Below are 17749 nucleotides of genomic sequence, written 5' to 3' on the forward strand. Positions count from 1 at the left end.
ATGGCTTCACAGGAAGTAAACTTTACTTTGGGCGGGCGAGTGACCTGAATGTAAAACCACTACCTCCAATTGGGGCATTAATGGTTAGTCTCACTTGCTTCTCTCAGAGGGATGTCAGAGGGAAAATTATGCATTTGGATATCTACAGTATGTGTTCTCCTCCTGGCCTCTGAGCTTGGATGAACCTGTAATTGAAGTTATATAAGCACACTTATTTAGTCCATCTGTGTTTTTCCCCTCCTCCGGTAGAGGAAGATTTAAGGAGACAACACGAGTGTTGACAGTTGAAAGAAAAATGAATAATTGAGGAGTTGAGGGAACCACTAATAGTGGAAGCTTCACTCTGCATTAAATTATTTTAGTAACAACTGCAGTGGGGTGGAATATGTAGGGGCAGAGGCAAGGAGACATGAGGGCAATAATCAACCTACCAATCACCTGTGCCAATACAATACAGTAATATAGTAATAAGTATTCAATTTGAATCATTCATCTATTATAATTTTGATCGCATTTTTCATTAGATTCTTTGAATGTCAAATTTACCAAATTAATTGGATTTAAATTGCTATTTTGAGTTGACTGCATAGCTTAGATATTTCAAAATGCTTTTTACTTGTTTCTACTTAATGAGGGGAGGATAATAATACTTCATGTATTCTAGTGCTATATTATTTAAACTTAAATTTGTCAAAAGAAGTGTCAATGTGCTTGACATATATGCATTTGTTATGCATGTCGCACAAATAAAGGTCTACATGAATTAAGCATTTTCCATTGGACAAACTCACACACACACACACACACACACATCTCACATACATAAATGCCCTATAGTAAAGAAATGTAAAATATCTCAAACTGCACACCACTAGTGCAGTAGTCATGATTGTTGGAAGAAGAGGAGGGAAGAGGGCGGTTGAACACAAGAGATGAGATGCATCTATTCCTGTCTCCCTGTGGGTAGTCTTGGTCATTTGTGAAGTGGCTCTTTGAAAGGGATCAAATAATGTCCCAGGGCCCCCAAGGGGACACCATCAGGGTCCCTGTACGCATCTCGCTTTTATCCACGTCGTTGTAGTCGTGCAGCTCTGAGACAGCAACATGCGCAACCTCATCTGGAGAGCCGAAACATAACTGGATGGTGCTTTAGAGATGACTCTTAGGGTTTTATCTGATTACTGTTTTATCTGAAGAGCAGAGGCAAAGGGCCTTGATTTTTCTTCTCTGGTTAAGTACATTGGCCAGAATGCCTGGAAAGCATGATGGATGGCCATACAACATACATACACACACACACACACACACATGTATGGATTATATAAATTACAACCTTTTTTTTTTTCCAACATGCCACACAAGTGCATTTCCGTAGCATACATTTGTGTTGCAAGGTCAACACGCGGTCACATCACAAATAGACTGCCTTAATTGATGGCATCATGTTCTTCCCAATCCCGTTACATCCTCCTACCTTCCGCATCAACACACGCATGAAGGCACCTTCCTGCGTGAGCGTGTTTGCCATGGCGACAGTGGGAGAGGGAACGGAAGGCGCACGGGGGTCTCTCACTTGAAGCAGCTCTCTCCACCACCGTCACCCCTGCTGCTGGCCAGTGTCAGGCACCAGCTCTAGGAGCCAGCAGATCGACCGGGTGGGCTGTCTCATTAACCCCCAGCAACCGATGGGGACGTCATGACTCCTCCGCTTCCCCTGTCAGAAAATAAGTCTCCTGTGTCCAGGATTTCGCTGGAGACAATGAAAAAAAAAGACAAAACAGCCCGGGGGCCTCAATCTGCCCGGAACCCATGTGATTCCTTCGCTTGTCGTAAGGTTTTTTATTTTCATCATTAGGGTTGGATTGGAGATGAGTGGCTGTCTGTTGCAACTGAGCATCTGTCATCACCATACCTGTATGCCATTTGTGGATCCCTGCAGTGGCGGTGCCACATTCCCTTAACGATGTCCAGGCCTCCGACTCATAACCCCTGGCAGAGGCGAGAGGCGATCCGATGGCCACTAAATGTAGGGTGCCATGACATTTGAAGAATGCTTCGCAGGGTACGGCTCGGAGGAGCCAACAGATGACACAATGAACCTCCACAACAACTCAGGATGATATTCTGTCCAAATTGTCAACCCCCACCCCGCCCCCCCCCCATCGCTCATCCCACTCCGCCCCCGTCGGCTCCCCTATTCAGTCCAACGCCGTGGCCAGAATTTGGATTAGGGGATGGCATTAGTGCATTTTGGAAGGCTCAACCAACGGCCATTGTGTAAGGGCAATCTCACTGGACCAGCCAGTCTGTTTGCTCCTGTTTTCCAAAAGAGCATGAGCCCATTGCTGCAATTCTGGCATGAAGCTGGATGGGCCAGGAGCCGAGGTACCACAGTGGTAAGGGCTTAGACTGCACCCCCACCCCCGCACGCATCACTCTTAAGTCATTTGACAGTGTACAGGGACATCTATGCCACTGACAACATTTCTGGAAAACGCGGACAACGACATTTCTGTGGCGTGTGGGCTTGATTGTTTAAGTTTGGGAAGGATACACGGCACTCTTGTGCCCACGCGTATGCAGTACCTGAGGGGGTTCAAAAGACAAGGACAAGCAAGGGTTGGTCTCATGAAAGGCTTCTTCTCTATTTAAGGGTTTCTCCAACCACTCTCACCGCTTCATTCAGCGAAGACTACTCTCTTTGTCCCTCGGTGCCGGTGCTTTACCGGTCTCTCCATTCGATATTTGTGTCCTTCATACCGTCTGAGAGCATGTCAGCCACTAAGTAGACAAGACACACCATGAGTGTCAAAAGCGATGGATTTTCACTGTTCCACATCCCAGAGAGCAGAAGGACCTTGTATGTCGGTTGGCACTTCTGCCATCACGCATGCTTACACCCAACACTCAAAACCTATTGCGACTTGAGACAAAACAACCGTGGTTTAGTTCCGTCCTCTTTTTACAAATCTGTCAAGACATTCCAATTCTATGCCACCATTTTATATTTTGACATGTGCTTGCCTTGGAATCCTCCTATTGCCGGGAATACATGTTCTGGAATTGTACAGGCAGTGCATTTTCCTCAAATAATCAGGGACCAAAAAATGTGGCGACTCACTTTCTCACTTTTAATTTACCCTTCTGCCTCTCCCTCCTGCACTCAGTGCTCACTGTCCCATAAAACAGTAGAATGTAATGAACGTTGATGGTTATATAGCCCAGCATGAACTCATAACAATAACAGAACATTATACGATCATCTTAAGGATGGCCACTTTGAATAGAGACAATAGGAGCAGGTGATGTTGACTCTTGCTGCTGTAAAACACTTATGAGCCTTTTTTACCCGTCTCGATTCCCATGCTGTGTATGCCTACAGGCTAACGTATGCTATGTACGCTGCCTCCACACGACTACTGTACATTACTGTACAGAATGCCAGCAGGACTCCACCTCCTCTTCGCAGGTTGAAGGTTGGGGTTGAAGCACCAGAACCCCAGCTTAATTAGCTTATGTACAATATGGCCACCATGACTCCTGCATGGCCACAGTAATGACCACCACCACAACAACAAACAAGAAATAACAACTCCGTCCATAACTTTGACAATGTCACCGTGCCTTTATTTCTCTTGGGTGGACGTTGGGGGGGGGGGGGGGGGGGGTTGAGGATCAGGGGGGAGGTCAACCCTGATCTCTTCCATGTTCCTCAGTGCCCTCACCTCTCTTAACCCTGCCCTTGTTTATGCCCCCGCCGCCGTTCCCTGGAGTAACCGGTAAGGACGGTTAAGTCTGCACTTCATCATCTGCAGTATCCCTCCCCGGAGGGCCGATCTTGTGCCGCTGGCTTCAGCCATGCGTGCTGTGCCACGTCCTATCCAATGTTTTATTTTTCCATCCCTGCTGTTTGTGCTTTTTAAAACCATTTAATGTTTTGTTTACAAGTGCAGCCAGTCATCTTGGATAACATATCATTTAGGGACAAAAAAAATCAACTCAATCGGTAGGAGGATTACTGCAGGCATCGACGCAGTAATCCCGATCCCTACCGCAGCACTCTGGTCGAACGCACACGCCTCCCCGCTGTTTGTTTTGGAGAGACCGCCGTGGCCTTCGATCAGTCACAGCTAAGCTTCAGTGCTCTCCGGCAGCGTGCCGTAGTTAGCCACGGCCAGAGTATCGAGAGTGTGTCTCGTAAGCGCGCGGTGTTGAACAAAACAACTTCCGTTGTCCGTGTGCAATGGGGAAATGCACATAGAGTGCGAGACGCTCATCATTTGAAAATTTATTTTTCATATAAAAAAGACACTATGAAAACATCAGAGGACTACTTTTTCTATAATTATACAGATATTTATAAAATAAAACAGGAGAAAGGGAGCAGGGGGAGAGGAGGGGGAGAGAGAGAGAGAGAGAGAGGGGTGAGGGAGACTTTCTCTTGAAGCAATCTTGCAAATGAATTGAAGAGGGGACCGGATGCTTTTGCTGTACTTGTGTGTTAATAAGCCTGTGTGCATAGTTGTTTAAAACTTTGAAATGCACAGTTAACTGTGTGGTGGTGTGACATGAATGATACTGCGGGCTCTTTGAACTTTCCAAAAGACACTCAAAGGGCAGAGCTTAGAACAAGTAGATCAAGGACAAGATTGTTGCGTGATGCCGCTTGGTGAAAAACTTCACTGTGGATGTGAACTTCCCAAACTGCTTCAGACCCTAACAAAAATAAACCATAGCACTCACCTCCCTTTGAGAATGCAACACAGAAATCCCCCGACAAGCATGAATGAATCGTGGCAGAAAAACCCTAGCAGCAGAATAATAATAGCAATAATAATGATCACAATAATATTTGAAAATAATTATCAGACACATTTTGCAGATTGAAGATAAGACTGCTGAATTGTCCTTTGCAACTCATTAATAGTGCAGTCGCCGCTGCGGCCCAGATTGACTCGCAGTGGAAGATCGCTGAGCCAACACACCCTTCTCGCAAGGTTGTACATGGGAGACAGTGTCAACAGGCTCTGGTCCAGATGTCTGGAGACCATGTAGAGACCAAGCGTGACCTTGTGGAGAGAGCAAGGTGAATGTGAACCCGGAAAAAACAGAGCGACTTGGGGGCCCCAGATCTATCCATCTACCCCTCCCTCCCTCCTCCATGAGGGAGGGAGGGAGGGAGGGAGGGAGGGAGGGTAGGTGGTTCTTTTTTTTTCTCTGCGTATCGCCGATTAGCTTGAAAAGGTTAGCTAGGACTGTGCTCTTGTCTTGCCATCTGCGCTGCACTGCGTTACCACATTAGGGATCTTTAAACAGATGGTTTGAGGGTTGTGTCTGAAAATGTCAGGACAAATCGCCATCCCCGTGGTAATTACTGTTTTCCACTCTCCCTCTCTTGATCTGCATCCAGTGCTGCCCCTCTTTTTATTTACTTGCCATTTACCCCCCCCCCTCTTCAAGTCTGCCGTTCTCTCCTACACTGTGCTATCATCTATCTGCCCACTAACGTTTGGCTAATTGGGAGGCTGTGTTGAAAAAGAAAAGAGACACGGAGGGAAGTTATCGGGCCTACTGCGTTCATGGTGCACTCTGACCCGCTCTCCTCTCTGCTGGTGTTTTGCACGAGTAATATGCTAATGTTTCCACGGCAAAGAACTAGACCTTCCATTTTTTTTGGGAGACTGCAATCTAAAAATGTCAGGTAAAAATATCTTTCCCACAGGCTCCCCCTGGCACTTTGACTCCCCCCTGCCTCCCCCCCACCTCCCCCAGCCTCGCTGCTTAAATTAACATCCTGTCTGATTGGCTACCTGTCTCATCCTTTAGGATCCCACTTTGTCTCTTTCTGCCTGAATGACGTCATGGCGAGTCGTCCGTCCGTCCGTCCGACTGTCTGTCTGTCTGCCTGTGCCCCCTCACCATACATTAAGCCCATATGTATTAATGCACTGTCACATTAACATTTGATATCATCTGTTTTTGTTCTTCTATTTGGGGGGGGCAGATTAGAACATGTCAATGATGGATAAAACAAGAACCGATGGGGAGAGGGGGAGGAAGGGGGGGGCAGAACAGCAGAGGACACGATGGTCAGAGCACAGCCTCCGCCGTCTCCGTGTTTGTGCACGTATCTCCCCTCCACCGCAGCAGTTGCTCTTGATCGCAAATGGCAAGAGCGTAGGCTGCCACGTCTCCGCAGGCAGTCTGGAGGGCACAAGGTCATTTCCTTAGTAACTACAGGGGGTGAGCGGGCTGGCAAATCAGTCGATACCTGGCTCTGAGCAGGGTATTGATGCCTGTGTATCAGGCCTGTATGTGGAAAGGAGAGATACATGGAGAAAATATGAGGCGAGGTTTTGCAGACACTCTTGAATGGTACAGCCAACAGCCCACGATGGGAACGTATCACTGGCGTTTTTCCAACATCGATTCCAGTGTTGCATTCTTCCTAATGGAAATATTCCCAGGAAGTGTGTGTGAAAGTTTGAGAGAGTGTTAAGCGGGCGATATTTGTTGTTTTCTGGTTATTTTCCAATCGGGAGGGAGCAACATGCAACACACACAGGACCTCAGACAAGCTCACAACATGAGCTGTGTGAGCTTGAGTGTGTGTCTGAGGAAGAGTGGTTTGGTTATCACACGGGATAAACCCTCATAAAGGAATTAAAAAAAAGGCAAAGCAAGCAAAAAGCCAGACGAACCAAAGCAATCCCAAAATAAATTGATTATTCTTGTACAATTAAGACCGTAGAACATAATTGTGCAGAAAGGGTTCTTTGTTGATCCTGTTTGACTTTTGATATAATTTTTCCTCAACAGTTTACCGTTAGGGAGGACATCTCATATCTAAATCATAGAAAATACAAAGAAGGGGAAAACAAGATTACATTGCAGACGGAGAAGAGAAGACGTAGCAGAGGAATGGCACATATCATTAAACAACTCTTTTTTTTCCCTTCTACACCAACCGACTCTCCGGAACCATCTTTAGAGAGAAACGTACAGTAAAAAAAAAAAGAGTGCTTGCATCCTCCATTACACTGGGAAAGAAAACAGAAGATGACGGGGGCCTAGGGGGACTAACAGTGTGAAAACAGCAGTGAGATTTTTTTTTCCTTTCTATAAAAAGAACTTAACGGTGCAGAAATATTCTTTTCTTTTTTCAACTTTTTTCAAAATCATTAAACAGGTGAAAGATTTTCCTTTTTTTTCTTCATCTTCTCTAGAATAAAATCAAGACATTATTTTTCAGAAACCGTTCATCGTCCTTAGGGTCGTTTTTTTTTGTGGTTGTTTGTTGGATTTTCATAAAGGTCTTTTATTTTTCTCAAAAAGTGTGTCCGTACTTGCTTCGAGCCCCTGTTCTTTCATTTTTGATAGTCTTTGTGAAAATATAGAATAGAACAGTTTACGTCCATGTCAGTCCAGTGCAGCCGTAAACAATTACAGTAAGCAATCTAATAGAACACATCGCAGGAGATTTGGAGCAGAGTCTGTAAAAGTGTGTACGTGTGTGTATGTTCATATGTGTGTGTTGCGTGCGCCCGGTGGTCTGTACTTGTTCACTTTAGTTTGCCCTTTTGAGTAGCTTGGGACTTTGAAAGTCCAATCTTGGATTCTGAGGGAGTGAGAATTTTATGTGTGTGCGTCCTAGTTTGCTTGCGTGTGTGTGTGTGTGTGTGTGTATGTGTGTTGTTTTTCACACTTCAGTCTGAAAATCTCCCTCGGATGAGTCTGGCGTGTTAGCGGAGGAAGAGTCCCATGTCTTGTTGTGCAGCTCCATCCGGTCCTTCTGTTCCCCAGGCACGATGCACAGCTCGGGGGTCATGGTCTTGAAGCTGTCCCATGAGTGCTGGTCGTCTGGGGTCGACTTGTCCTGTTGAGGGAGAGGGAGGGGAGAGAGACGGAGAGACAGAGAGAGACAGAGAGAGGGAGGGGAAAAAGAGAGACAGAGAGAGAAAGAGAAAGAGAGAGCGAGAGCGAGAGAGAGAGAGAGAGAGAGATAGAGAGAGAGAGAGAGAGAGAGAGAGGAAAAAGAGAGAGAGGGGAGAAAGACAGAGAGATGGAGGAAGAGAGAGAGAGAGAGAAGAGAGAGTCGGGACAATACGTGTTTATTATTACCTGTTCTCTGCAGTGGAAGAGGAAGTTAAATGGACTCATAAACAAGATTTTTTTTTTTTTGGGCCACAGAGGAAATAGTTTTGAAGATGGATAAGCCCACTCATTATGAGTTTGGTTTTATGCAGTTTTATATATTTGTCCAATAGTATCCCATAGTATTCCATTAGGCACATAACCACGGACTGGAGACAACATATTTGAACCAATTTTTAGATATACTAAATGAACAGCTATAGATAGCTGTATTGCTATGTCCTAAAACCAATGCACTATATACCAGAATAGCATCCTACAAATATGCTAAGCGTATACTATTGTATGCATATGCTTACATGCAAAACCATCCAACCCCTCACTATGTATTCCATTATTCATGTGATTGATTGACACACAATGAAATGTGACTCAGTCAATACAGATGCAGGGATATTAAGGCAAGGCGTCTTGCTGAAGGATACGCCGCTACATTGAGGATCAAACCAAAAAACGTTGGCTTTGCAGTGCAACCATTGACTGTATTAAGGACCCTAGCCCGCAAAGGATATCCTGCCCTCCTTCATAACATGAACCACTTCCTTTCTTCCATCATTGAAATGGATGGAAAAGGGATACAAGGCACATCTGCTATCCCTTTATCTCCCGATGCTCCCAATCAAGGGGATCTGAAATTGATTGAAATGGCTTGCAAGCTCTTGAAGCGAGCGCTCTGTGATCACTCCTTTCAGTCTTTCGGGGTGGAGAGCCATTCAAGCGTGTCAAATATATGTTGAGTGAAAAGCTAATTAGAGGTTACGCTAATATGCTAATACTAATAAGTTCACAGTAAATATCTATTTGGTTCGATGTGTGGGGCGTGGAGCAGTAAAATACAATTTTCCAGACTATGAATTAGACAAGACCTTTTCCCTTTTGCAGAGCAATGATGGAGCCAATTACTGGTAAACTATTTGGATATTTGTATAGGTCATCTGGAAATAACCGGGGGAATACTTTTCAGCAAATCATTTCCTGGCTTACATAACCTTTACCTACAGCTCTGAAATAGAGCGATAGCCTCAGATACAACACACAGAATGCCGGGGTTCAGATGTAGCTAGGTATACAGTATGTGTGTATGTACAGGCGGAGAAGGAACAGCGAGCACGACTCTCTCCCGCCTCCACCTCCTACATCTACGGCATGTCATCGTGATTCACCTTGTTTCTCCTCCCCTTCTCTCCCTCTCCTCACAGCCGCTCCTCGCGAAGCTACACCCTCCTCCCGTCCCATTCAGACATTCACAGCGCCACATCGCTGCCGTCATCCACATGCATGCACGCACACACACAATCACATGCACGCACGTGCACTCACACCCACCCACACCCACCCACACCCACACACACACAATGCATGTGAGCACAACATCGTGACAGAGTTCTTCCGTCAGCCAGTAGGTGGCAATATCTGCCCAATCCTCATTCCGGACGAGGCGCCGGCAGACAGTTGGTAAAATGAATACAAAAGGCATATTCGGGGTGCCAATTTGCATGCTAAACGCTGGCGAAGGAACATTTTGTAAATTCAGGAATGTGGGTAATGCTGCAGTTAAGCCCAACTTTATCCCTGGGAGCCCAGACTAACGTGATTGTGCCTCCAGTGCGTGTCGATCTCTCTTCGCTTATTCCCGCCATCTATGTCCTTCTTCCGCCCCCCCCCACCCCCCCTTCTCCGACATCCCCCACCAACACCCTTATAGCCCCCTACATCTCCCCTCCTTTTCTTTCGCTCTCTCCGTCCTCTCCTGCGTTTGGCTCCTTTTCTCCCCCCCCCCCCCCCCCCCCCCCCCGTCTCAAATCTGTCTTCCTTCCTCCCGCTCTCCCTCTCGCCTCTGCCATCACATTCTCTCTCTCCCTCTCTCTCTCTCTCTCGCTCTCTCTCTCTCTCTCTCTCTCTCTCTCTCCCGCCTTCTACTTACACTCGACGAGATCTTTTCACCTCCGGTAGACCAAATGCTCCATGGTTTTTTCCTCCTCTGTTGTGATGAAAGGGGAGGGAAGCGACGGCGTGGCATGGGAGTGCGGGGTAGACGATAGAGAAAGAGACAGAATAGAAAAAGAAAATAAAGAAAAAGGGAGGAAAAAGAGAGGGAATGGGGTGTGGGGTTTGTAGGGGGTCGGTGGACACAGTCACTGACAAAGTCCAGCCCTGGAACATTAGCGTCGTTCCACGCACATTCACACACCTTTCAAGGTGTGTGCTTAAACACTGCCCCCCTTTGGTCTTGTTTTGTTTTTCTCTCTCACACACACACACACACACACACACACACACACACACACACACACAAACAAGCCTCTCCAGCACAGTTTATAAAAGAAACGAGAAGAAAGAGTTCATTAACCTAGGGTCAACAATTTTGAGTGCACATTGAATACTGTAGCTGTTCTGCATTCAGATGTCGAGCAGCATTCATATATTCCACCGCACTAGGAGTGAGAGTACCATACAGAGGCTGTAACATCGAAAGGCCTTTTGCCTCTTCTAGTTTGGCCACTATTCCACATGAATGAGTGAATGTTCAACCAGCCACTGGTTGAGTTGTTCATGTTCTCTTTTACGCAAAGTAATTTTTCATTGTCTGGTTCCCCCCCCCCCCCCCCCCCCCATTAAGGCCAGCAGTCCTCATCTACGGATCTATTGAACCGATTGATTAACTTGGTTGATTTTAATATTTAGTCTAAATAAATGCATTGCAAAGCACTTAATGCTTTACACTACATGTTTTGACAGTCTCTTCATTAGCATCTTGACCAAAGCCAGTCAACCGTTACAATATTCACATTATTCCCAGTTGAAAGATAATCCCCTCCCTATCTGGCAGCCAACATATCCTCATCATCATTATCATCATCATCATCGTCATCAACAACATCATCAGCTTGCAGCAGCTAAAGCACAAAAAAAAATCCATGGGGAAATGTATGGGTAAGTAGCTAGGTTAAAAACAGCATAGATGCTACCAGTGTAACGTATATGATCTTCAACCTCACTGAAGGCTTGTTTGCTAGAAGAAGCCTTCGGGCAGCTAGCGCGCTGGTTCACACGAGTGCCCCGCTGTCTGTAGTGTAGCCACTCTTCCGAGACAGTTCCCCCCCCCACCAGTGATAAGTCTGGACGACAAGGGTTAGTGTGGTGATATGAGCTTTTGCATGTGGGGAGGAAAGGGGGTGTTTAGGGGTAGGTGGATGTTAACTTGTTTTACCTTTGTTGACTTGGATGCCCATGGTATTGGTGATTGTCTGGCTACATTCAGACTGGGGTGGTGGTGGTGGTGGTGGTGGTGGTGAGAAGCATGCAACACAGCCAGCCGACAAGATAAAGCAAATAAACAAAAAACAAATAAACAAACAGAAGGTACAAATAAAATAAAGTAAAATCCCCCAAAAAGTTTGAAAGGACGAAAAGTAATCCACGTGATGGACAGACATTGAGTGATCGTGTCCCACAAAAACAAAACTGGAGGCACAGAAACCAATGAATAGACAAACATATTTCACAAAAATGCAATATTGAACACGCGGAGCAGACATGAAATCAGAATCAGATTGAGTAGATACCAGATAATGAATACAGCTTTTTTTTAATCAAATGTTTTGTTCTTAAACTTTTATGTTTAGATTTTGCACTCATTTCCTTCCATTCTCTCTAGCCCTCTCTCGTCTTTTAGATTGCATTCCATTCCTTTCAGTGAAACCATCCAACCAACGATGACACACAGCAAGCGTGTCTGTCATTCTAGAAAAAAAAGTTGGTTGCCTTGCCTTGCCTAATTGGGCATAACGGTCTTTAGCATAAATTACTCCTTGGATTGTTGGGGGGCAAAAAATATGGCACATATAATAAGGCCCTTCAAAGGCTGAAATCGAGAAAATAAAGGGTAAATAAATTAAATTGGGGCAACACATTGTGTGCAAACAAGCAATCAAGACTCAAATCAGCAGTGGTCTTTCGATGGCGCTGCACGGTCTGGTCCACAAGGCCCATCAGTTCATCCTGGAACATTCCGGACGGCGACTCTGACCTTTTCACCCTTTGCCTTAATTGGCCTGAGGACAGCAAATGAGCTAAATTAGCAATGTGCCTCCTGCACACAGGAAGCTAGCGTTAGCCTTGTTCAGCCACGCCGCGGCTAACGGTCTGCTCATTAGGAGCCTCTAATAGGAGCAGGGGAAGTAGACCGAGCGAGCGGTGTGCCGCTGCACGAGTCTTTGGTGTTCATGGGTAATTTTGGGAGTAAACGAGACGAAAAAAAAAGACCAAAACAGTCGTTAGGTTTTAAACTCAACCCCGCTCGGGTCCCGAGGTGGAGAGGAGGTGGCGAGGTGGGGGGGAAGACAGGGATTTGAAAATAATTAAAAACAAGATAATGGGAGAAATTAATTAGCCGATTAATTCAACGCCTCCAAAACGGAACTGGTAAATGCGTTGTGAGTGAGAAATCGCACAGCGTGAGGACGAATAGAGGGGAAGAGGAAGTGACACGGGAGAGAGGGTGTGGATAAAGAGGTTGTTTTATTGCGTCCGTTTGAAACAGAAACCTCTTAGCTTAATGCCAGACAATTGATTGCTATACCTGGGGGGTGTGTAACTGTGGAGAAATCACTGGCTCCAACCGGAATCAATGAGCAATGGGCCTTTGCCATTTAAAATTATATCTATCCATTTCATACAAGACACCATCAAATCATACTCATTACCTGGGTAAAAATATCCCTTCAGTGCCTTTAGAGCTTTGACTGAATTCAATAACACTCACTAATCTTAGCTGTGACTGCATAAAGAGGGCACCTTCAGTATCCCCTCTCTTTTATGGGGGAGACATAATGGAGAGAAAGAGAGAGTCATCTTGGACTATCTCCGTCTGTTCTCGTGCAGCGAACACGAGAGAGAGAGACTCTGAATTTCATCACAGAATTCACACACACACATGTGCCCCTGCTGCTATTTGGGTTGAATTGGAAAATATCGCTCCTGTAATGGCGAGACGGCGGCTCGTCTGCGTCTGTTCCCTGGCTACAGCGTGGCAGAAAATCGCGGCGTAACTAGCGCACTTATTTCCATTGTCTATTTCCCGCCACCACGCTGCGTCGCGTGTGATCCCCCCCGCTATCTGTCAGCAGAGGAGAGCCACGCACTGCTCATTTAATCAGAACACGGCGAAGCGGCAAACATGACGACAACCACGGCGCCGTTGGAATGCGAAAAAATACACGCCGTTTCAGCACTGAGAAATTCATCAGCCGGGCTATTATGCATGGGCGTCCTAGGGATACGTCAACAACAACTGCAACACACAGGGTTGTGAAGTAGGGATGGCCGGGGGTGCTGGTGGGTTTGCAACCTTCAGACTCGGCGGGAAGGCGCAAGTGAAAAGGGGAAAAGGGAAAGCGGTATTCAACCTTTAGCGTTAGCACGCAGACAACGCCCACTTGTACACAGTCAGTGAGCTACCTGCCTGCTGCCTAGACATAACCATCAGACTTTTGTCTGGGAAAATGCCTCCATTACAAATGAAATGGAAAAAGGGGCAATTTTCCACCGTTTTTGCTACAGCGCTGGCTTTCGGCTTTTTGGGGTTGACATCTCATCATCCCTCAGAGCGCTAACTGCCGCCGCACTCTCAGGAGGGCCAGTGTGAAGGCTATACAATGGAGTAGTTAGCAGCAGTGGCTAACTTCTTGAATGACCAACACACGGGGTAATTGAAATCATTTGGTTTCGGGAGACGAGAGTGAGAGAGAGAGGAGAATTTCAGTTTGGCGCTTTTTATCTGCTTAGACACGTGCTGCGGGGGGTGATGGCAAAGGCCAATCCCAAATTCACCTCAATTATTAGAGAGAAATTATATTAATATTGGCACGCGTGTGTATCGTGTCTTTGTGTTCTTGGAGACATTCTCTGATATCCACTCATCCCTTCAAGGGTCACCACGAATACCCTACCTTTCCGGTAAAGAGAAACGGATCACTTCTTGGCTGATCTCTTAATCCTTTGAGATGGCTCTAGCGCGGTTATTGACCAATTAGAACCTCTCATGCAAAGCCCCTGTGAGGGCGCTGTGGCTGGTCTCATTTTGTGCTATGTTTTAATGAGCTTGTTAATCATTTATAAGGTGATTATAAAGCTGTTAAGGTCGATGACGTTTTAATGACTTAGTTTATTTTATGATTTTTTTGTTGCACTTATTTTAATTGAGGCATCGCAGACAATAGTCAAAAATGACGTGATTCGTCGTCAGAAAGGTGAAACCGGTGCAAGGAAGAAAGAAGCGAGACAATACAAAACCAAGTTTAGTAAAATGCATATTTGGATTTTACCATGGCACATAAACCCAGCCCAACACAACAATCCATAAAAGAGGACTTAATTAAATGTGAAGAAAAAAGTCATTCCATTATTTATTCATTTCACATTTGAATTGTGTGGGAGTTGACTGAGGGCTATAGGCACACCTTGATAGTTGAAATAAGGGGTGCTGTGGATTGGATTCACCACAATACCACTAGGGGGACTAATATTAGACTCTCAAATACAGTCACGATACAATGGGGTGATGAATCACACACTACTGGCTTTGGGCTGATGAGCGACTACATTGAATATTGTGATAATTTGACACTGTCAGTGGGTTTTTAACTTATTTAAAATTTTAAAAATCCCCAAAACAACACCACGAGCTAATGGTAGCTTTTGCTAGGTGTTGAAAAAACACAACACACAAAGGTCCACAGACACAGTGGCAAATTATTATCCAATCTAGAAGCACGTCTTTAAAGGGCAGTTAACATGGCTCCCCGGGTACGTTATTTAGACAGGGTTTAAGCATGCTTACGTTGGCTTTCTTTGTAAACAACCGACATTCTGCTGGTTAGCGATGGCTCGGAGCTTTGTCTTGGTGGCGGGGGAGGGGGAACCTGCGGCAGTTCATTAGACTTGGTTAGAGGGGTTACGTGTTCTGTTTAGCCACTCTCAGAGCTGACCGCCTAGCATGAGTCTTAATGGTATTTGTGTTTTTTGTTTTTTTTTAGCATGTTTTATGTTCTGTTAAGTAGCTTTAAGTAGCTGTTAAGTAGCTTTTTAGGGTTTAATAGATGAATGAGACAAGAAGGGTTTTATGATAGTATTATCATAAGTAGAGGACAATGTGCCTGACGACCCTTTATTAGCTGAGTGACTCGGCCAGACTCTACTGAACTTTCAACGTCTCTTTCCCAATGAAGGAGCAATTCCAATGTTTGCTACTGGAACGTAATGCATATGTGGCTGCACAGAGGAATGGGGAGGGGGGGGGGAAGAGTTCAATTCAATTTCTGTCACATGCCTTAGAAGGGAGGATATTGTGGTTATGTGTAATTTCCAACACTTATTAAGAATTTTCCAGGCCTACTTAGTCGTTTTGATTTCTAATTCAGCATCATGTACATACACGCATTGCCCAACACAAAAAAATACAGACTCAGACAAGAGTAGGAATGAGAGGGCGGATGAAAAGCAACACGCACACACACAGACTATTGATGTGCGTACACACATACCCACACATTTATAGATGCGCTCACACACTCACACACAAACATAAACACATACACACATTTATTATTGTGCCGACACAGACACACACACACACACACACACGTACAGACACACAAACACACACAGTCTCTCCTCATCTGCATAATTGCAGTATAGTCAGCATCTCTGGCTACCCAGCCATCACCCCAGTGTCTAGGGCGATTGTCAAAGTGAGATGTTAACAGCATTTGAGTTGAACTGCATCTGGATCGAGTCAAAGGGCTGACTCTAATAGTGTTATCATTGTAATTGCTCCTTATTAAGTGCAAAGACTCCTTTACTTGCATTGTACTATGCCACAGTACACAGCAGAATACCATCATTACAGCCATTTTGTTCGGTACAATGTCTAATATACTCTCCACCCTTCAGTTCCCTTGAGTATGTATGTGTATGTCAATGTAAGTGTATGATTTGTTGTGGACATGAGAGTTGTGAATATGTCTATGTCAGGGTTTCTCAACGGGGGCGGCAGCGCCCCCTGGGGGGCGTTCGTAGAACCTAGGGGGGAGCTGGGAACGAAGACGGGGGAGAGGCACAACTTCGCTTGTGTAGTGGTCATTATTTTGAACTTTTTAAACTTTTATGGTTTTCAAATATTTTCGGTGCAAAAATAGGATAACTGAAATAAAAAGCCTATCTTCATATGGGTTTCTAACCCCTCTATTGTCTCATCTACTTTTTACTTTATGCTCAGTACCGTCATGATCACTATAGTAACGCCGATAAACAAATCCACCTCATCGCAGTAGCGTGGTGCTTTCCTAAACTATTTCGCCCTCCCCTGACTTCCTGGTTGGTTTGCGGGACATGCAAAGCAAACGGGTCACGATGGGGTATTACACTAAGCAACATGAATCTCATCCATATTACATAGTAAGGCAACATAAGATGTGAATAAAGCTAACTCCGCTTAGCATGCTAATTGTAAACAATAGAAGGTGCGCATTACATGTAGACCACTGCAATTACGTCTGCGAACCGATAAACACTTACTTTCATAAAGTACGCACACCAACCGGCACATACGCATTTAACACTGATGTTACAGGCGCTTAACTTGTATAGTAACAAACTACTTTAATTACTATTTGGCCGCAAACTTAAACGTGCTACACTCCAACTCAGAACGAAGCGGATAAAGGCTGCACATGCGTTGCTAGGCAATATCACGTAAACAAAGGGAGTCTTTCGTACACATATTGAACCCAAAACAGTTCAATAACCAATAAAAATGTACACCACAAGCACTGTTACGTATTAAACTTCAATAGCTCAATAATAAAACCTTTTAATAAAACTCTGAATACACATTTTCTTGTCCAGAAGAAACCAAAACGGCACAGAAGTTTTTTATTCAAGCAATGTAGCACAAGTTGGAGTGGAGTTGGTAATGGATATAGCCTACCCACGGGTGTCGCGTTTGCTCAAAATAGGTTGAGAAAAACTGGTCTATGTGATTGAGTGAGTGTGTGTGTGTGTGTGTGTGTGTGTGTGTATGTATGTGTGTGTGTGTGTGTGTTCGTGAAATCGTGATCAAAGAATCAGCAAAGGTTAACGCACTCGGAACTGACCAAATATGGTTTGTCTGTGTGTGTGTGTGTAGGTGTGTGTGTGTGTGTGTGTGTGTGTGTGTGTGTGTGTGTGTGTGTGTGTCTCGCCTCTGCTTTTATTGTAAATAAGACGTAAACCAGCGTGGCCAATCAATGTCAGGGCATAGCCTACCTATCAAAGACTAATCACAGCTCCATGCACTGCAGGACCGTGGGTTAGTGTGGCCTTGGGCAGGTGAGTATGTATTGTATTGTGTGTGCGTGGTGTAAGTCTTAATGGAATCAGCACTCTGAAGGTCAACAGAGAGAGGGGGACTCTTTTGTCCTCGGATTATGATAAAATTATGGAATAATGTTTCAAAGACACTGCTGCACTGCACACATAGAAACACACACACACACCTAAATCTATACACACGCACACATGTAGATATGTAACACACACACACACACACACACAG

The 17749-nt window shown here is 45.1% G+C and overlaps 1 protein-coding gene across 1 annotated transcript in view; it reads right to left on the reverse strand.

The window, feature by feature from the left end:
* Nucleotides 1-7699: 7699 nt before the first annotated feature.
* adgrb2 (adhesion G protein-coupled receptor B2) overlaps nucleotides 7700-17749 on the reverse strand; it is a gene marked incomplete at its 3' end in the record, with an annotated part of 80517 nt that continues 70467 nt past the window's right edge. Inside the window, 1 exon segment of the mRNA XM_084484649.1 lies at nucleotides 7700-7876. Within this exon segment, the coding sequence (XP_084340775.1) occupies nucleotides 7700-7876 (177 nt within the window).

Source organism: Micromesistius poutassou (assembly GCF_964030765.1).
Source record: "Micromesistius poutassou genome assembly, chromosome: 20".
NCBI classification, from domain to species: Eukaryota; Metazoa; Chordata; class Actinopteri; order Gadiformes; family Gadidae; genus Micromesistius; species Micromesistius poutassou.